The sequence below is a fragment of the Amphiura filiformis genome, chromosome 16 (assembly GCF_039555335.1).
Source record: "Amphiura filiformis chromosome 16, Afil_fr2py, whole genome shotgun sequence".
NCBI lineage: Eukaryota > Metazoa > Echinodermata > Ophiuroidea > Amphilepidida > Amphiuridae > Amphiura > Amphiura filiformis.
The window spans coordinates 20,267,826-20,289,903 of NC_092643.1; the positions used below are offsets into that span (position 1 = coordinate 20,267,826).

The window sequence follows — 22,078 nt, forward strand, 5'->3', positions numbered from 1 at the left end:
ATACATGTAGCTAATTTATATACTGTCAGTATCTAAATTACAGATTCATGTAAAATGCCTCATTTTGTCTTAAATACACAGCTTTTGGCTGAACCAGTAGCTAATGTATAGAATGTATTGGACCAGGTAAATTTTCGTATGCCACAGAAAACAAAGCATAAAATCGCACAGAAAAAAAATCATGACTTGGCCAACATCATGCTGCACACCACCAACAAAAACATATTCCCTTTTAGTCCCTTTAGTCGGAAAACAATATTTCTAAATTGCCAAAAAAATCATTTGAAATTGTAACTTTTTCTGAGATACACCCTGTAATTTAATAGGTCTGTAATTTGTGAATTTTTACATGATTTTAATCTTAAACATATATATATCACCGAAGTATATTACAACACTACACACTCTATGAATACTACAAAGTACTACAAACAATGCAAAACATTACATATTTAGATGTTTCTTTCCAAAGTAAATGATGCTTTTTCATCAACCAAGTTTAATTTCACCTTTGGCATCTCTGATTCTTATAACATTCCTACCCTGACTAGCACAGGCTCTGTGCTCTTTGGCAATTTTACTTCATAAACAATATCTGTAGATATATACATATAGCACACATTCTGTCATTTTTTAATCATGTGAACAAGACAGTACTTTTTAAAAGGGGGAATACTTCCACAAATTGAACACAAATTGTCAGTTTTCCTCAAATATTTGGTAATATCAAAATTTTTGGCTACAGTGAGGTAAAATTGGGCTCTTTGCCACAAAAGGTTTGTTGAGGTTTGAGGACGACAAAGCAGAAAGCGCATTAGGGTTAAGGTACAATGTACACCCTATACTGATCACATATTACTTTTCTGTCGACCCATCACCACCAACGACTTCTTTTCTCCATGATTTACTCAAAGACGTAACACTCAGGATGACTGGTAATACTTCCCGTTGCTTGCCAACCATCTCGCCCCCATCACTCGCACTCTCAACATGACCACCAGCCTCTCTTTGGTACAAGTGTTGTCCAGGATGGGTCACAATAGGAAGCCTCCTGTTTTGTTCTACATCAAAATAAAAAGAACATTATGGAATTAATAAAACTCATCTCATTGGTTGCTAATGGATCATTGTTCGATATTATCATGAACAATTTGATCTATTGATTTGACTTTCAACAACTCTTCCATGTCTGCGTGGTTTACTTCAAGCTCGGGCAGTTAAAGCTGCCCTTGTGAAGTAAACCACACAGACAATGGTGGTGAACAATTGTGAAACATGACTGAATACCTTTCAACAATGAAAAGTCTTATTTTCTTCTTACTTTTAGTGTTACAGAAAGTAGACAAAGCATAGGACTAAAAATCATCACTATGTTGGCTCTTAGTCATCTGGGAAATGTTCAAATTGTGAATAATTAAATCATGTCAACCAGTAGATGCTATCACCGACATTGCAGCCAAAACCTTTGGTCTCATGACCATGTGTTGTCAGAAGTCAATGGGCTATTCCATTTAAAATCCACACTACCCCTGTGGAAGATTTTGGAAATATCTGCCACAGGGGGAGTATGAATTTCAAATGGAATGACCACATTAACAGCTCCATTTGAAACCCACCCTCCCTCAGGGGAAGATTCAGGTTGAATCTTTCTCAGAGGGTGTATGAAATTCAAATGGAGCTGCCTAATGTAGTCATTCCATTCGAAATTCATACTCCCCCTGTGGAGGATATTTCCAAAATCTTCCACAGGGGGAGTGTGGATTTTAAATGGAATAGCCCAATTGCCGAGGAAGTTGCTTCTTTGACTGCCCGTTCATGGTCCAAAATGACAACACCGTCAATGTCAGAACTATGACCACTGCCCACGTTAATGTTAATCTGTCACATGGTTGGGATCGGGTTATCTAGCAACTTCCTCAGTGATTGACCTCTGATGACACTGGGTCATCCACCCAGCTGAAGGCCAAAGGTTTTGCCTGCTGCATTGGTGATAACATCTAACCACAAAGTGAGGTTTTTCTGGTTGACATGATTTAATTATTCACAAAACTTCTGCATCAGTCTTTAATTCAAGAAGCTAGAATTAAGTCAGCACTTACTGGTCCTAGATGATATGACATCTGGCTCATGTCCAAATTGTCCCTCTCCACTACCGGTCCATTCTGGCGTGTGATGAAATGGATGCAATCCCTGATGACTGCTACCACTGGGATATGGACTGACATCAGTCACAGCCTGATACCCTTTAGAACTATATCTTTGGCCCTCATTGCTGTGTTGACTATGCACGTCTAGCATGGAGTACTGTGAAGGCCTGGTCTCTCGGATCCCTGTCGGATAACTGTTGGGATCAGCTATTGAAGGATATCCTGTGGACGTACTTCTTTGGTCCTTATTAGAGTGATGATTGGGGTCATCCGTCATGTGGTACTGTGAAGACCTGCTCCTTTGAATCTCTCTGGGGTATCTATTTAGATCAGCTACAGAAGAATATCCTGTGGAAGTACCACATTGGGCCTCATTGGAATGTTCATTCACCATGCGGTACTGAGAAAACCTACTCTCTTGGATCTCACCGGGGTATACATTGCGATTGTTAACCACAAGGTATCCTGGGGAGACCCTTTCTCGTTCTCACATGGGGAAGGATTTGCATTGTACTCTGGAGAGGTAGGCCGTATTCTTAGATCTACAGATGAAGGATGCTGCCTGGAATACTGTATACCATGGAATGCTTCTTGTCCAGACAATGCATGACTGGAAAGACTGGAATGACAATGAGTAGTGACTGTGCTTTGTGCTGGGTTCCAAACTGTGTTGAATCCACCATCACCACTGTTTCTATTTTGACCTGCCCTCTGTTCCTGAGATTCCTCCACACTTTCTCCATATGCGAATAAGATGTTTCTACCAGCTCCAGAGCAAGTGTGACTCAATGCAATCTGTAGATGATCCCAGTGATGAAGACATACAGGACAGACAACTTGTTGAGTTGATGGGTCAATCTCCAAGTACAAAGACTTCTTGTGAGCTCTTTGGATGTGGTCAACCATCATGGGAAGCTGGAATGACTTAAATCCACAGGACGTGCAATGGTAAAACTCTGCATCTGCATTCAGTGGACGACATGCTCTCTTCCCAGATGCTCTCGGAGTGCACGGTGTAGCTCCATTGTTTCCAACACTTTGCCACTGACATATATGAAAGAAATGGCAGAGGTCATACAAACTGGCTGGATGAAGCCGATTGCCGTGATCTACCATGGTTTGTACATTCATTGAGGAGTACATACAATGACAACATCTGAATGGGGTCTCACTACTGTGATATTCTCGCATGTGACTCATCACTTCTTTAGTGGAGTCTTTCTCTACGCTACACACTGGACATTGAACAACCTGTGCTTCCCATATTAGTTTCTCCCCAGCACTTGGTGCATAGACAAAGTCAACTGATCTTTTTGATGTGGACGATGGTTGAGGATTCCAGCTGCTGGACCAGCTGCTCTGGTTATGGCTTGTGTTATTGGGATGAACATTACATATCCTGTTCTTGACAACTGGCATTGCCATCGAGTTATGTGATGCATTTTCACCTTGATCAGAGCTTTCTCTCACTTCTGCCCTTCCATGGTGGTATGTATCGGTGAAACTGGCCCTGTTAACTGATGGCACACTTGGTCTAGTCAACCCACTCATAGGTGATGAATTTTGCACCCTGTTGACATGCAGACCTTCACCACTGGACCCATCAGCAGAGCAGTGAACAGTATTTTGCTCATCAAACACAGCTTGTTGTAGTGCTGGCTCTTCTGATTTTGGAACTGGGACCTGGTTTGACATATTGGACAGTCCTGTAGTTCCACTCGGTTCTTCAACTGCACTACTAGATTGTCCATGTGAAATCCGGCGTGTTCTGTCAGTCCTTTCTGGTGTATGCACGTCTTCAGACTCTTCCAAATTAGTACAGTCATTGCTACATGCTTTCCTATCTCTAATAGTGGTGCAAGTACTTAATGTACCTGCTTTGTGGCTTTGATGGAAACAATCTCTTAAACCAGCTATGGAAGAATCAATAGAAGCATCACATTCTCTGGGACTTCTTGGTTCTACCTTGACATGATTGCAAGTACTCTCTTCATCAGCTGCTATGGAGGAATCGATGGAAGCATCATATTCTCTTGGACTTCTTGGCTCTATCTTGACTTGATTACAAGTACTAGCTGCATCAGCTACATGCGTACTTGCATTGGAGTTCTTCTCACTGTTAGTAATTACTTGCATTCCATTCTTGAAGGAATCATCATACCTCATCTCATATGAATCTCTCATATTTCCAGAGTCGCTCATAACTTCAGAGTCGCTCATATCTTCAGAGTCGCTCATATCTCCAGAGTCGCTCATATCTCCAGAGTCAATCATATCTCCAGAGTGAATCACATCTTCAGAGTCACTCATATCTCCAGAGTCGCTCATATCTCCAGAGTCGCTCATATCTCCAGAGTCGCTCATATTTCCAGAGTCGTCCTTATCTCCAGAGTCGCTCATGTCTGTTTTGTCATCTACCAGACCATTAATATGTTCTACTACTGTCACTGATGTCATTTCAATTTGTTGCAAATTAATTTCTTTTATATCATCCTTATTCTCTTCTCCTTGGTGAATACTATCTCTTAAACGGGCTGTGGATGAATCAATAGAAGCATCCCATTTGCTGGGACTTCTTGGCTCCATCTTGATATAATCACCAATAATCTCTACATCAGCTATATGCGTACCTGAATCAGAGTTCTTCTCACTGTCAGTAATTACTTGCATTCCATTCTTGAAGGAATCATCATACTTCAAATCATATGAATTGCTCATATTTTTATAGTTGCTTATATCGCCATAACTGTTCATATCTCCAGAGTCCCTCATATCTCCAGAGTGACTCATATCTCCAGAGTGACTCATATCTCCAGAGTCCCTCATATCTCCAGAGTCCTGCATATCCCCAGAGTCGCTCATATCTCCAGAGTCGTTCATATCTCCAGAGTCGTTCATATCTCCAGAGTGACTCATATCTCTGGAGTCGTTCATATCTCCTTGGTGCATACCATCTCTTAAACCAGCTGTGGAAGAATCAATAGAAGCATCACATTCTCTGAAACTTCTTGGCTCTGTCTTGACATGATTACAAGTAATAGCTACATTTGTTACTTGCATACCTGCATCCGAGTTCTTCTCACTGTCAGTAATTACTTGCATTCCATCCCTGAAGAAATCATCATAATTGTCAATGTCTTTAAAATCTCTGTGCAAGGCAACATCATCATCCTCATAGCTTGTCAAAGGTGTAACCTCCTTAACATCTAGATCTAAACTATGGATGGAGGTTTCATTTTCACCGGACATTTCTGAATTTCCTATGACATCTGCAACTGGTTCTGAGGCAATGTCTTCATTACCCTTTGCATTGTGTAGCTCTTTTAATTTTGCCTCTTTTGCCTCAAATATCGTTTGGCTAATCAAAGGTCTTGCTTCTACTGCATCAAAATCACCAACATTATCAAGCAATATCTCAGGATTGGTAACATCTGTTTCTGTATTTGTTGCAAGGGCTTCATTGTCATTTGTATTAAGGTTTTCGGATGTATCATCATCATCTGCACTTTCCTGGATCAACTTTTCTAACATTGCTTGAAAGGATTTTCTAACATTTTCTAATGTTCCATCATCATCATCACCATTCTCATCGATCTTCTCTACTGTTACCTCCTTAGTTTCTGAAGTTTCATCACCTTTCTTGTCAATATTTTCCGCCTTTACAACTTTAGCATCTGAAGGCTCATCACCTCTCGCATAAAAGTTTTCCTCAGCATTCATTGTTTCAACCCCATTTTCAATAATCTTTACTATTGTTACCTCCTCAGCATCTGAAGCTTCATCACCTTTCTCATCAATGTTTTCTGCCATTACCTTCTTAGCATTTAAAGTTGCATCACCTTTCTCTACCATTACCTCCTTAGCATCTGAAGTTTCATCGCCTTTCTCATCAATGTTTTCTGCCATTACCTTCTTAGCATTTAAAGTTGCATCATCTTTCTCTACAACTTTTTCTACCATTACCTCCTTAGCATCTGAAGTTTCATCGCTTTTCTCGTCAACTTTTTCTACCATTACCTCCTTAGCATCTGAAGTTTCATCGCTTTTCTCATCAACTTTTTCTACCATTACCTCATTAGCATCTGAAGTTTCATCACTTTTCTCATCAACTTTTTCTACCGTTATCACATTAGCATCCGAGGTTTCATCACCTTTCTCTTCAACTTTTTCTACTGTTATCTCATTAGCATCTGAGGTTTCATCACCTTTCTCTTCAACTTTTTCTACCGTTACCTTCTTAGCATCTGAAGTTTCATCGCCTTTCTCTTTAACTTTTTCTACCGTTACCTTCTTAGCATCTGAAGTTTCATCGCTTTTCTCTTCAACTTTTTCTATCTCTAACATTACCTCCTTAGCATTTGCATATTCAACATCTTTCTCATCAATATTTTCTTCTGTAACATCCTTTGCATCTGAAGTTTTGTCTGAAATTGAATGGTTTGTTGCTTGGGGATCACTGACCAAACCATGGTCACCTTTCTCTCCCACCTTTTGTAACATTCCCTCCTTGCATTTATCTTTTGATAATCCATCTTGAAGAAGCACAGCTTCACTCTTGCTCTCATCAATCTTTCCATCTGACGTACCAAACATTTCCTTACACTGCTTACTATTTTTCACTCTTTGCAGTTTTGCTACGCATCTCTGAAAAATGTTGCCATGCTTTGCAAAGATGTGACTTTTTGCAGCCATTTTAGACGTGAAGTGAGATGCACACACAACGCAACAGAAAGGCCGAATTTCTGGCTGTGTACATACATGCTTGTGTCTCATTTCTTTATACACCTTTGATTTTGTCCCTGTCTTCTTACCGCACCATGCTATCATCTTAGCAAATGCTTCATTTGATCTCTCCCAGTGGCGATTGATGATATGGAATAGCATATTTTGTCTGTGTATACAGCGGTGCTTGCAATGAAGACACACATATGGGTTAGCACCTGTATGTATTCTTGTGTGACTTATTACATTGGAAATTGAACCAAATTTTTTGTGACAGTATGGACATTGCATTGATCTGGCAGACTTCAACTTCTGTGTGAGTTCCATTTCTGCTTGACTCTCTTCAATGATGTAGTCATGGTTAAGCTTAATGATATCATTACCATATGTGCCGGCACCAGTGTGTTTTCCTATATTTTTCACTGGATGTCTATCTCCACCAGTAACACCACTCTGTGTTTTTCCCATTTCAACAAAGTCTCCACCAGTGGCACTCTCTTCAGGGTGAGTCCTTTTCTTACTTCCTCTAGTCTCACTCTGTGTTTTTCCCATTTCAACAAAGTCTCCACCAGTGGCACTCTCTTCAGAGTGAGTCCTTCTCTTACTTCCTCTGGTCTCACTCTGCATTTTTCCCATTTCAAAAAAGTCTCCACCAGTAGCACTCTCTTCAGAATGAGTCCTTTTCTTACTTCCTCTAGTCTCACTCTGTGATTTTCCCATTTCAACAATATCTCCACCAGTAGCACTCTCTTCAGTATGAGCCATTTTCTTTGATACCTTCATACAATCTCCATTGCATAATCCACCACAACTGAAACACCAGCCTAGTCCTTGCGCTTGTAACTTTCTCTGTTTTGTAGGCGAATCAAAACTAGCATCATTGCCTTTTTCTTCTACATATAATCTTTTTCCAGATTGGTTTCTACATGACCTATTTGATGTTGTTTGTTTAGTATCGCCATTTTTCACAGGTCTTTGCTGAAACTTACGTGGTCTTCCACACTTTACTCTTCTGACACAATCACCAGCTTTTTCTCCACTATCTGAATAAATCACCATCTCATTTTCATCATATGACTCTTCTGGAATTTCACAATCATTGTGAGATCTGTCTGGATTCATTTTGCAGTACCACTCATCCTCTTCAGTAACTTCACTAACATTGACATCAGCTGGAAGTTTCCTCCATTTTGAACACAAATCACATTGAACCCAGCTTGTCTGTGGATTCATGCCTTTTGATTCCATCTTCGTGTCTGCATTTGATACTTTCTTGACGTTGACTACTACTTCGTTGTGGTCAGGGTCTGCATCAACACCTTCAGTATCTGTGAAATCATACTCATCCCTTCTTCCATTTCCACAGTTTTTTGTCTTCATATCTGGCAAATTCTTACTTTTTGCCCCTGTTGGCAGAGCATTTCTTTCAGACCCTCCTTTTGTCATTCCACTTTCTGCTCCTTTTGGCAAAGTCCCACTCCCCACTTCTTTTTGCAAACCACAAGTTTGGGCTTTATGCATCATATCTTCACTTTCTTTTCCAAATGGCAAATCTACATCTTCTTTTCTTGCGAAACCTTCACTTCCTTCTCTTCCTTCGTAACTTAACAAAGTCCCATTCTCTGGATCTTTGAGCACATCTGTTTTATCTGTTTCTCTGGTATCTATTCCTTTGATGCAAGAAATAGTACTCATCACTGACCCTGTCTTATGATGTTGTAGCTTGACATGATCCTTCATTGGGGCTTTGTCAGCTGTCTGATATCCACAATGCATACATCGGCACGGTTTCCCTATCGTGTGTTTACGAGAATGCAATGCAACATCCTCTGCTGAACCAAATTGTTCACCACAGTAGATGCAACGAAACTGTGAAGTGTTCAGTAAACCTGCCAGCACAATGGTTTCAGATACACTAGGTGAGTACAAGATGTCAACTCCAGTTATATCATCAAGTAGTGGATCATCAAGTGGTCTAGGATGTTCTACCAAATGCGATGTCTGCTTGGAAGGATTCAAGCTAACTATCTGCTGGTCTTGCAATTCTTTCTTGCATTCTTGTTTCTCAGTCATTTTGGCATTCGTCTGCATGTCCTCCTTTCCTGCATCATTATCACTGGCAGCAGACAAGCCATCACAACTTTCCTCTGTTAAACTTGGATGAAGATGTTGAAGATATTCTCCGATTTTACTAAATATTCCTTGATCTGCACCATTCAATGTGGAACTCAAGAATTTATCTAGGCACCCTAAGTCTGTATTTGCATCTTCATGGTGAGAAATATCCATTGGTGCATTCTTGTTTGGCAAATGCATATCCTTAAATCCAGTAGAGCTTGCTGTTGAAGTACTGCTTCTATTTGTCTCTTGATTTCCATCTTTTATAATCACATAAGCCGCAGCACGTTCGCCATCATCATCATTTGGTTCAAACTCATCTGATGGAAACATGCTATCATCATCAGGAGTAGAATCTTGTGTTGCCATTTCATTCAAATTGATCTCCTTGAAGTTTGGCATTGGAGTTGCGACATCACTCTCCTTGTAGAAACACTTGTTGATAGCATCCTCTGAGTGCATCTTCCAGATGTGAGTTGCCATTTGGCTCTGTTGACTTGTACCTCTGTTGCACAATCTACATTTGAATGGGAGTTCACCAGTGTGAATCCTGATATGGATTTTCAGATGATATTTAGACTTTGATGTTTTCAAGCAGTAGGGACACTTGAAGAACCGACTTCTAGCATCTTGTTTCAAGTTCATCTCCTGTTCTATTTCTCCACATTGGAATGTAAAGAGCTTGGATATGGATGAGCTAGTTCCCCAATGCTGGCTGCGTATATGCATTGCAACATCTATGGAATTTGCACTCTTGAAATCACACATTTTACATCTGTGTGTTCCTTGATTTCCTACTTCAACGTCCAATCTGTCACCCATGGCTTCTTTGTCAATATCAGCATCATTGTTTGACTTACTTGGATCACCACTATTTATTTTCTCTGGAGTAGGTTGATTATTGAATGCATCACCATCATCTAAACTGGGTCCTTCAGTTGATACTTGACTGGTATCTTCAGGCAGAGTTCCATCTGGAGTGGTAGTCTCATCCATATCATCATAAGGAGTAGAATCTTGTGTTGCCATTTCATTCAAATTGATTTCCTTGATGTTTGGCATTGGAGTTGCTACATCACTCTCCTTGTAGAAACACTTTTTGATTGCATCCTCTGTATGCATCTTCCAGATATGTCTTGTAATTAGAGTCCACTGACTTGTAGCTCTGCTGCACAATCTACACTTGTATGGGAGTTCACCAGTGTGAATTCTAAAGTGGACTTGCAATTGATGTTTAAACTTTGCTGTTTTCAAGCAGTAGGGACACTTGAAGAGCCGACTTCTAGCATCTCGTTTCAAGTTCATCTTCTGTTCGATTTCTCCACACTGGAACGTAAAGAGCTCGGATATGGATGAGCTTGTTCCCCAATGCTGGCTGCGTATATGCATTACAACATCTGCGGACTTTGCACTCTTGAAATTACACACTTGACAACTATGCGTCCCTTTATTTGATACTTGATTTCCCTCTTCTAATATGTTACACGCAGGTCCTTTCAATTCACTGTCTGATAGATTTGTACTGGCTGGTACATGTATTTGGTCATCATCAACATTGGCAATGGTCTTGGGAAGAGCCCTTGTTCTACCATTGAAAACCTCCTGAGTTACCATATGAGAAACAACAATATTGTTGCTCTGTCTGTCCATCACTGCTTCATCTGATAGCTTGGTAGTTGATGCTTGCTTATCATCATTATCATCCATATCTATATTACAAACACCTGCTGTGTTACAAATACGCCTTCTCTCCTCTACTTTCATCTGAGTAGAACTTGGAGCAGATTTGATACTTTTTCTCTTCATGATCATGTCCAGCACATAATCTTCATGCTTCTTCCAAATATGGGATGCTATTTCATTTTGTCTCTTTTTGTCATCGCCACATAGTATACATTTGTATGGACATTCTCCACTATGAATTCGACTATGGACTCTCAAATGTTCCTTATTACTACCCTTTTTGCTGCAGTATGGACACTTAAAAAGATCACCTATGTTGTCTTGATCCAACTTTAATTTCATTTCAACTGGTCCACGTTTGAATGTAAAACATTTGGATACAGCTGAACTTGAGCCCCAGTGGACTTTCTTGATGTGATCTTCCAGTGAAGAGGATGTCAAGCCCTGGAAATGGCACACTCCACATTGATGCTGTATTGTGTTATTCAATGTTGATTCACTGCTTCTATCATTCTCTTGGCAAATATCGTCATCATTTGGTTCAAACTCATCTGATGGAAACATGCTATCATCATCAGGAGTAGCATCTCGTGTTGCCATTTCATTCAAATTGGTCTCTTCAATGTTTGGCATTGGAGTTGCTACTTCCCTCTCCTTGTACAAACACTTGTTGATAGCATCATCTAAGTGCATCTTCCAGATGTGAGTTGCCATTTGGCTCCATTGATTTGTACCTCTGCTGCACAATCTACACTTGTATGGCAGTTCACCAGTGTGAATTCTAATGTGGATTTTCAGATTCCGTTTATCTTTTGATGTTTTCAAGCAGTAGGGACACTTGAAGAGTCGACTTCTAGCATCTCGTTTCAAGTTCATCTTCTGTTCTATTTCACCACATTGGAATGTAAAGAGCTTGGATATGGCTGAGCTAGTGCCCCAATGCTGGCTGCGTATATGCATTACAACATCTGTGGACTTTGCACTCTTGAAATCACATAATTGACAACTATGCATCCCTTGATTTCCTGCTGCAACTTCCAATCTGTCACCCATGGCTTCTTTGTCAAAGTCAGCGTCACTGTTTGACTCACTCGGTCCTTCAGTTGATACTTGACTTGAATCTTCCGGCAGACTCAAGCCATCCCGAGTGGAAGTGTCATTCATATCAGATTCAGTAGTCTGCATTACAACCAATTTATCTTGCTCTTTGTACATACACTGGTCGATGGCTGCAGCTTTGTGCATCTTCCATATATGTTGGGCTATTGCCAATTGACTCTTTTTCTTGCCGCCACAAACATTACACTGAAAGGGAAGCTCACCACTGTGTAGTCTTATATGGGCTTTCATATTTTCTTTAAGAGTTGACTTCTTTGCACAATAGGAACACTTGAAGTTTCTTTTTGAATCTCTTTTCAGGTTTAACTTCTGTTCCTGCTTTCCACGCTTGAAAGTGAAGAGTTTTGATATGACATGACTGAAGCCACTATGTACATGACAAATATGATTCTCAACAGCAGTTCGTGCTTTATTCTTGAAGCCACACACTTTGCAGATATACAGGCCACTTGGACTGGATTCTGTGCCCTTGTTCTCGGTGTCATCTATGACTGGTGGAGAGTACTTATTCTTCTTCTGCCAGTCCTTTCCTTTCCTTTCTAGATGCAATGTCAACATATTTTTCTTCTTAAATGATCTATTGCTGGTAGGACAGGTGAGTAGCTTTCTTTCTGCTGCCATATTTTCCTTTCTTTCTCCTACATTTGAAAGAAGTTCTGTTGTTTCTTCATCTCCTGTTGCATCTTCCATTGCTAAACCATTGTCATCATCTCTAGTCCGTGAATCTTCTGAGCTAACTCCTGGTGTTGAGTTAACTTCCCCCGCTACCAGCTGAGAAACTTTGTATGAGGAATCACCCACGGTCGAAGATGTCACTCTGCGTCTCTTTTTGCCACAATTAGCCATCAGATGCTGATGTACGATAAGTTCTGATTTGTAGTCGAAGGGTTTCTCACATCGCTTGCATGTGTACCTACTTTTGCCTGGTGCAGAGTACTCATTCTTCTTCTGACAGTTGTTCCTTCCAAATAGATGCAATTTTAACAGATTTTTCTTTGTAAATGATGAATTGCAGTTTGAACAGGTGAAGACCTGCTTCATTTGCTGGGATCTAGAGAATTGTGAACAAGAAATGGGGAAAATATAATAAAGTTATTAGTAGACTTCTTAAAATTGCTTGATTTCATTGATGTTAAATAAAGTCTTGAGAGTGAAATGAGCTTCCTTGTGTCTTCTGAAGAAGTGCTCCATCAGTACTATACTTTCAAATGTAGTTTTAAAGCAATAATATATGCTTAACATAAAGAATAGATTCCTATTCAAATGCTAAGTTTTCACTGATCACTTTCTCCCCGTTTAAGTTCGAACCAAACAAATGAGGTAAAACGAAGTAAATTACTATTTCATTTCAGCACCTACAATGCGTGTATTAGCTTGCCAATCGTATTACATGTATTATTGAGCGGAGTTTCACACAGCTGGGACATATAAATAAGATATAAGATGAATAGCGATATGCACACAGTTTATATAAACGTCACCGATTCAATGAACTCACATGCACAAGACTTGTTAGCCATCATTTGATTGGTGAACTCAGAATAAAACTGGAGATCTCCGGATTTAATATAAAAACTTATTTCACTGTAATTAAAGCACTTCAGGCTTAGTCTTGCAAAAAGAAATACAAGAAAAATTGAGGGTGTCTCTGTGGAGCAAACACATATTATGGCTTTAATTATACAAGGAACTTTCTAGAAATTTCATTGGTTTCAGGCGAAGATGGTATGAAACAGCTGCTGCACACAAGACTGAGCACGACTGCTAAAGCCCTGCGGCTAAGGGGGCAAGTCTTCTTTGGTCAGACTCTTCACGAGCTTCACCAATTTAAACCAACCTCGCCCCAAATTTATTCTTTCTTGGTCACTTTAAACATCCAACAAAAAGTCAGTTGTGTAGGCCCTATACGATATCTAAACACGATTTCTTCCCGGATTGGCCGTACTTTTCCGCGTCAGAAAATCGATCGCATTATCGTGTTCAATCAAGCGTAAGTTGGACTCTGCTAGAATTATTGGACGTTTGAAACTTTACCCTGGTCTGCCAAGTTCAAAGGAATGGATAATAGGCTTGGATCTTCATAAAGTTAGGCAATTTTAGCTCTTGCCTCATTAAAGATGAACAATTCAGACCAACTTCATAAAGTAAGGCAATTTTTGCTCTTTCTTGTCTCATTCAGAAGTTATTTGGGCCAGCTTCATAAAGTTAGGCAAGTTTAGCTCTTGCCTCATAAAAGTTAGGCAGAATTTCACTTTTCTCTGAAATCAAAGTATTGTGATTTTGAATGTGCTTTTATTGGAAGTCTCTCATAGGGGCATAAAAAATGACCCCTTTTTAATATTTTTTATTGCTTCCTGTTTTCTAGCATCATCAACATTATTTGTCAGAAACCTGTTCATACCAGACATTTAAACATTCCAACTTGCAAGCGCATGTTGGACCTGTTTTCTTAATGGTATCAGACTTAATGTTGTGTTTGTAGATTTTTGCTTATCAAGCTGTCCAAAGTTTACACTTGTGCCATAGGCCAACAAGTCTGGAAACACACTATTGCCTGTGCAAATGCAAGTACTTTCATATTATGCAAAATGGATCGAGGCGATTGAACTGAAAACCTAATAAATTATTCATAACAGTTTCATAATCAGTCAACAGTGTAGACATTCATCACTCATCATTTTGGACCCCATTGGAAATAAGTTGGCATATTTAGCCAACTTTATGGGTTATCCTGGCTCATTGACTTGGTTGTGTGTTTCTTGTGATGATGATTGATTGCATATTTGGTATTTTCTGTATTGTTGTCAATTTTGCCAAATCTATATAAATAAAAGGAAGTCGCTAAATCTTGTGCGCGAATAGACTCAGAGATGATTTCACTTTCAGCTCTGATTTATTCGTACATTGATTGGGTACATATTGCCATTAAACCATCTGAGGTTCATTTTTGCAAAAATTGATGGTAACTAAGAGAATAACATAAAAAACTGTCGTGTTGCTATGCAAAATCGCATGCAGTGGCATTGTGGGTAATAAGGGCAGTGTGAACCGCGTAATAATATTTCCATTAAAAAACCATACGCAGAGCAACATTGCCCTGTTTTCTGTCAACTGCGAGGTGGCCAAGAAATTATTCAGGCTATCTAGATGCACAACATCGCGTACTTTAAGAATGATCTTACGAGCTTTTTAAGCCCCTCACGCGGAGAACTCACGAAACTCGCACCCCATTTTCGCCAATGCACCGATGTTGGCAGCCAAGAGATTAAGGCTACGTCGCGTGAATTTTATTATTTATTCTAGGACTATAATGAATCGTCGTTTAGTTTTACAGCCACATTCATACGGGAGATTGAGGAATATACGGGAACGCGCATTGCACTTTATTTGGTTGAAAGCGGTCAAGACCAAGAATTGGCCTCAAAATCAGTGAAAATATGGTTAAAACCGGGGTTTTCCAGGGATTTTTGTTGTCAAAACTCAGTGGTAGCGCGTACCGTAACTAACTGGCAGCAGGGGTTGGCATTAGTGCGTCGGCGTACTGAGCAATGTGACGCGCACGTACGGGGTGCATAATATGCACAGACCAACATGGAAACGGAAAATCACAAGCTAAATAACATTTTGTTTTAATGGAAACAAACTAGGCCCGTGCAGAATAAACTGAAAAGAAAATGGAAATGCAAGAAGGGACAGGTTTAGAAAAATAAAATTTACCTTTCAATGATTCTACCTTTTCAGTAATTCCTCCTGTTTTAGTGATCGCTCCCATTTACTCATCTAGCGGGGACCCGCGCGAAACGCGGGTATCCCGCTAGTAAATAATAAATAAATAAATAAACACAAACCACCGTTGGAAAAGAAACCATGTGAATTTAGTGCCCTCTGAAGTATAGAGGAATCCAAATTCACGCATTCCTACACCTGACTAGCAGCCTTAGTTGGGTAGCCGTCGGCTACAATGCACTCAAAATGTGAAATGATTCGGCCTTGGCGGAAATTTTAAACTGCATTCCATCACCCGTTTTACACCTTCTGCGAGAACACAGGTAGACAAAAGAATGATTAAAAGTTTACAAGCTTCTACATGGTATATTCGCTGTTGAAGTGACATAATAATCGGATTAACTACACGCGGTATCTATGCATTGATGTACTTACGAACAAAAGGACTATGTATGAATAGATGCGACGGGATTACCCGCGGAATAGTCGACATTATATATATTATTAGCTATTATTCTATTAACCCTCCTCGTCCTTGCATCTTCTCTAGGTGTTAGGCGGCTTTTATTTGCACAATTGGGCGCTCAAAACACCAGGTTGGTGCTAGCGGCTACCCAAAGATGTCCGACCAAATCTTGACCATGACTTGGCTCATTGGATTTGTCTATAGTACTGTATGGTTGGTTGCATGGACAGAGGCCTTTATTATTTGGAAGTAGGAGCAATTAAAAAAAACTAAATACATACACGTAGGCCTACATGAAAAGAATTTTTGACAGGTACAACTTTAGTTCAGGGGACACAAAAATGGTGACATTTTTTATAACCCCACATTGTATGGAATTTAATAAACAGATCCATCCATCCATCCATCTACATGTATACATATACATTATAACATACAACGGTGTCCCATGATTTGAATTGGTGTTCATACGAAACAAATTTTAACCACAAGTCTTTACATATAGTTGACAGACACTGTCACACACATACCCCTGTGGAGGTGTGCATATTATGGTATACAAACGTGGACCTTATGAGCCTCCTATTTAGATAAAGGTCTGTTCATACTACCACCGCATTTGCGATGCGTTGCTTTGCGATGCCGATATATCGACTACTTTTTGCCGCAACTTGTCGCATTTCCAAGTTTAAATGTATTTAACTTTATTGCGATATCGCAATGCAGTAGTTTGCAGTACGATGCAGTGCGGCAACGCACCGTATCGCAAAGCAACACATCGCAAATGCGGTGGTAGTATGAACGGACCTTAACAGTGTAATCGTGGATCTCTACACAGTGACATTTCACTATTGAAAGCGTAAACTCTTTATGACTGTGGACGTCCACGGTTGCTGGGGATCCACACTTTATGTGTGAAATGTCATAGGTGGGTCCACGCTTGTCTATGAAAACAAACGCACGCACACACACACACCCCAATAGACCCTCCCTCGGGTCCATGGAGAACGACTGGTAATGTAGATTACATCCCATTAAAAATCAACCCAATACATGGACCCTCCCAGTCTGTAAGCAATTTGACTTCCAGTTCCCACAAAATGCTGGGAGTTCACTTTTACGGATTTGGAGTCACGCAATCTTTCTATATACCACGTCCATGTTTTCACTACATTAACGTTTGTGTCAGCGACTAAACAACGATATTGTATCCGACCAATCAACGCAGCTTGGCAGCGGGGATATTTGAAAAGGCTTCCCTAGCTAAATAATGTGCAAACATTTGCAAACCGCACGCGATAATATACATAATATGGACAATAGGCGAAGTCCGAGTCAGTGGTTGCCTTTTATTATTGCGCGTACCATGGGTCTGTCAGGCGCGTGCCACTTGAGCTCAATACCTCTCAGTTGTTGACAAGTGTCCCATCCGATCTTAAGCGTCACATCCCGCGGCATAGCTTTGTGCTACCATATTTGAATTGAAACTGGGCGGGGCTTTCGTAATTGACATCGGAATCACCGTGCTTCGTTGAACGAATATTTGGAAGTGAGATCTCTAACAGATTGGACCAGTCTCGGAATCAGCGCTCAATGGACTTTCGCGTTCACTTATAATCTGAGTATATTTCTATATTGCTGCATGGTTGACTGTGGTGGGTGTAATTAGTGGCGTCGATTTGTGGATGAAGAGGAATGGGTTTTGGCATTGAAGAAAATAAGGGGGGGGGGTAGAGGACTTTCGCATTTTTTTTCATAGGGCATTATGTAATTATTTATTGTTACATTATCCAGAGATGGAACCGAACCGAGACTGGGGGCCAGTCTAACACCCCAACTGTGGAGCTCCACAGATGCCATCAGGCTCCACAGTTGCTATGTGTATACCATGTGCACACCTCCACTGTTTGAAAGTGAATACAAACTCACTGACAAACGACTCGTGCGAAAGTTTCTCCTTCGGCGACCTATGTTTAAAAAAAGCCTTCAAAAACGGATCATACCTTGTTTTACCGGCATCTTGCATTTTCAATCTGCTATTTGCTCCAAGAAGACCATGTACTATGTAGTATTGTCAAACTCAGCATGCTTGGGTTTCCTACAGTATGAAATCAAACAAATTTACAGTTATTATTATTATATTATAACGAAATGGAGGCCCAACATTTTCTTGAAATTCTGTTTTTACATGATACAGGCAGGGGCGTAGCCAGCTTTAAAGGCCCCATGAAAATGACAACTGCGTACATGCCATTCTATATCAATACAAACCGAACAAACTTTAGCCTATGACAAAGTTCATATGCATCACAGCCAGGCCTGTATGCGATATTTTTTACTGGTCAACATTTGCATCACATAATACATTTACATGATATACTGTTAGTTAGGGGAAAAAGTTCACTTTGGTGACCACTCTCTGGCTAGTAAGGTTTGACGATTGATTCGACTTCTATGGACCATTTAGAAAAAAAAATAGCCACCATGTCCCTCGCGAAAATCATGGCATTTTTCGTTTGAGTTTAAAATCCAAAATGGCCACCACCACCATTTTGAAAATTTAAGTTTTGAACCAGAGCACCTATAATCATGCACAAAGACACTTTTTCGGATATGTCGAGTACAAGGATTCCGATTCTGACATTAGTTTGACATTACGGCATCATTTTCACCCATAAATCCAAGATGTTGGCCCGCACCATCTTGAAAAATTTAGTTTTGAACAAGACTAGACCTAAAATCGTGTACAAAGACACTTTTTTGGATAAGTCGACCACAAGGATTTCAAATTTGACATTACTTTGACATTCACGAACTCATATTTATCCAGAAATCCAAGATGGTGGCCGCCCGGTATCATCTTGAAAAAATAAGTTTTGAACCAGATTACCTAAAATGGTGTACAAAGACACTTTTTCGATAAGTCGACCCCAAGAAATCCGAATCTGACATTAATTTGACATTACACAATAATGTTTGCCCAGAAATCCAAGATGGCCCCCATTTGGTAGAGCGTAAATGTGATTTTTGAATGAAAACAGAAGCATAAATGTGTCATTTCCGCCTTATCTGGGGTTCATGTCCCTTATATGGGGTTTAAACTGCCTTATCTTGGGTTTACATCCCTTATCTAGGGATAAGGCGCCTTACCTGTGGTTTAGGCGGCCTTATCCTGGGTTTACGTTCCTTACCTGTGGCTAAAATGCCTTAACCTTAGCATATCGCATTCTAAACCCAGATAAGGCATTTAAACCTCAGATAATGCGCCGTAACCCCAGATAAGGGACGTAGACCGCCGATAAAGCAGTCCAACCCCCAAATAAGGCGCTTAAACCCTAAATGAGGAACATAAACCTAAGATAAGGCATCTAAACCCCACATAAGGTGCCCAAACTCTAGATAAGGGTTGTTAACCCCAGATAAGAGACGTAAACTCAGATAAGACATCTAAACCCAAGATAAGGCGCCATAAATAAGGAACATAAACCTAATATAAGAGAAGTAAACCCCAGACGGCGCTTTATCTGGGGTTTAGACTGCCACATCTGAGTTTACGTCTCTTATCTGGGGTTAAGGCGCCTTATCTTGGGTTTAGATGCCTTATCTGAGGTTTACGACCCTTATTTGGGGTTAACAACCCTTATCTAGAGTTAAGGCACCTTATGTGGGGTTTAGATGCCTTTTCTGGGGTTTATGTTCATTATTTAGGGTTAAATTTGATTTGTGGGTTTAGAAAAGTGCTTTGTATCTGGGGTCTCGTCCCTTATCTGGGTTAAGCGATTATCAGGGGTTTATATGCCTTATCTGGGTTTGAACTGCGATATGCTAAGTTAAACATCTTAGCCACAGGTGAACGTAAACCCAGGACTAACGTCTAAATCCACAGATAAGGCACCTTTCCTAGATGAGATGTAAACCCAAGATAAGGCAGTTGAAACCCCATATAAGAACATGAACCCCAGATGGTGGTGGAAATGACACTTCTGCTTCTGCTCTACCAAATGGGGCCATCTGGATTTTGGCTCTGCAAATGGGGCCATGATTGGGACATTTGTTCAAAACTAAATTTGTCTGGGCAAAATGGTCCATAGAAGTCAAATTAATGTCGATTGATTTCTTGGGGTCGATCAAAGTCAAACCTGGATACAGATCAAATTTGAAGATCGTGGTCACTTGATGCCATAATGTCAAACTAATGTCAGAATCGAGTCAAATCCGAAAAAGTCATGATTGGTGGCTATTTTGATTTTGGCCCTAAAAAATGCCATGATTTTCATGAGGGACATGAATCTAAAGAAGCCTAATCAATCGTCAAACCTTACTAGCCAGAGAGTGGTCACCAAAGTGAACTTTTTCCCCTAACTATGTAGTATACGAGGCTGCATTGCGCTGTGTTCAGGTTTATACGACAGATTTATTGCTATTATTATTACCTCTTACTTGACAAAAGAAAAACAAATTTATTACAATTAAAATTCTACCAGGTTTCGAACCCTCAACTGTTGAATCCACAGTCGAGAGCCTATACTTCTACGCTAGGAGTCGTTCTAACAAAAATGTGTTCATCATACTTAATATTGATTATGGAATAAAGTGAATACACACAATATACTATTACTTGTCTATTACTAATAAATAATCAATCAATCCGATCAATAATGAACCTTGCCTCTGACTATGCAGTCCCTATGCAAATGTTTATCGGTAAAAAATATCGCGGCATGTACACAGGATTAATATTGGGGGACGTGGGACTTCCATAAAATGGAACTTTTTTGAAGATTTTTTGTACCTTTTTGGACTTTTGAATGCCTTATCACTATAAATTTAACTTTTTATCAATTATTTTGATTCCCTTTTTGGACTATTTTTTATCGGATAACATAGCAATAGCAAAGAAATGGGCCTTTGAAGATATTTTTGGGATGCTGCTGTACTGCAAGAGATGAGTTATAAAAACTGATTCTTTTTCATTTTGAAAAGGTCTTTTCCTTCGGACAAATTGAAAATTACAAGCAGACCTCAAAATTGTACCTACCTTGTTTACCTGCTTGCATTTGCAATCTGATATTTGCTTCAACCTGAAGAACATATGCTAGTGCCACAGAGTACTGTCAGCACAAATCAAGCTGAAGAACATGAACTGGTGCTCACTGAATACTGGCAGCACACCTCAGGCTGAAGAACATGGGCTGGTGTTCACCAACTACTGTCAACAAAACTTGGGCTGAAGATCATGGGCTGGTGCTCACGGAATACTGCCTGCGCAACTCTGGTTTCCTACAGTATGAAAAAAATTAAAGGCATTATTACATAAAGAAATGGAGGCTCAACATGTCTAAATTCTGTTTTTCACATTACATAGGCCTACATTGAAAACTAAAATGTCCTGTAATATTTTGTGCCAAATTTGAAATTTTTAATAAATCCTGAGGCTGAATCATAATAGTTGGTTTACCTTCCTCAAGGCAGTAAAGTCAACTCAAATTTTGTGGTTTTCTCAAAAACTTCTCATATACAAAAACTTTTGCAGGAATCTGTTATGCTTATTGAATTTCTTGCTTCATTTCCTTTCTGAAAATGTATACTTTGATGTATGTTTAAAGATGACAATAAGAAACAACAGAGTCCTTCCGATTTCCAAACATCGTATGCCCATACATCTATTCAAAATCACTCTCATGTGACTAGATTTTGAATAGATGCACGGGCGTATGATACTTACGATGTGCTTACTATGGAGCGCTTTTGAAACATGCAAACATATAGTGTACAGGGTTTTGAGCAAATCATCTATACACATAGTTACATACGAATAAGTAAACCTGCAAATTTGTGTCTCAACTCCATTAGCTCAGTTGGTAAAGCACCAGACTTTGGTACAATTTTATCATGTTTTCAAATGTGCTCAATAGTAAGTACATGTACATATGCTAACTATCGAATTTTTACGGTAGTTCAAATTATGATGGACATCCCCTTTCATGTCTGCCTTGCATAGCTCTTTGCCATTTTTTCCTAACCATTGACAAAAGTACTATGCCATTTCTCATGGCTAGACTTGCAACAACAGCAGCTGAAGGAAGTATCCCATCAT

General features: G+C 39.8%; 2 protein-coding genes across 2 annotated transcripts; both read right to left on the reverse strand.

Annotated features, from left to right (window-relative positions):
• Positions 1-248: 248 nt before the first annotated feature.
• On the reverse strand, positions 249-3,176 carry LOC140135706 (uncharacterized). The gene is made up of 2 exons (XM_072157301.1): positions 2,100-3,176; positions 249-1,061 (listed from the first exon to the last, which is right to left on the reverse strand). Exons 1-2 carry the CDS (start codon positions 2,539-2,541, stop codon positions 856-858), a joined length of 648 nt encoding a protein of 215 aa, XP_072013402.1. The 5' UTR covers positions 2,542-3,176; the 3' UTR covers positions 249-855.
• Positions 2,558-21,257, reverse strand: LOC140172483 (uncharacterized). The gene is made up of 4 exons (XM_072195630.1): positions 21,020-21,257; positions 17,985-18,079; positions 2,639-12,840; positions 2,558-2,571 (listed from the first exon to the last, which is right to left on the reverse strand). Exons 2-4 carry the CDS (start codon positions 18,005-18,007, stop codon positions 2,558-2,560), a joined length of 10,239 nt encoding a protein of 3,412 aa, XP_072051731.1. The 5' UTR covers positions 18,008-18,079; positions 21,020-21,257.
• Positions 21,258-22,078: the final 821 nt, after the last annotated feature.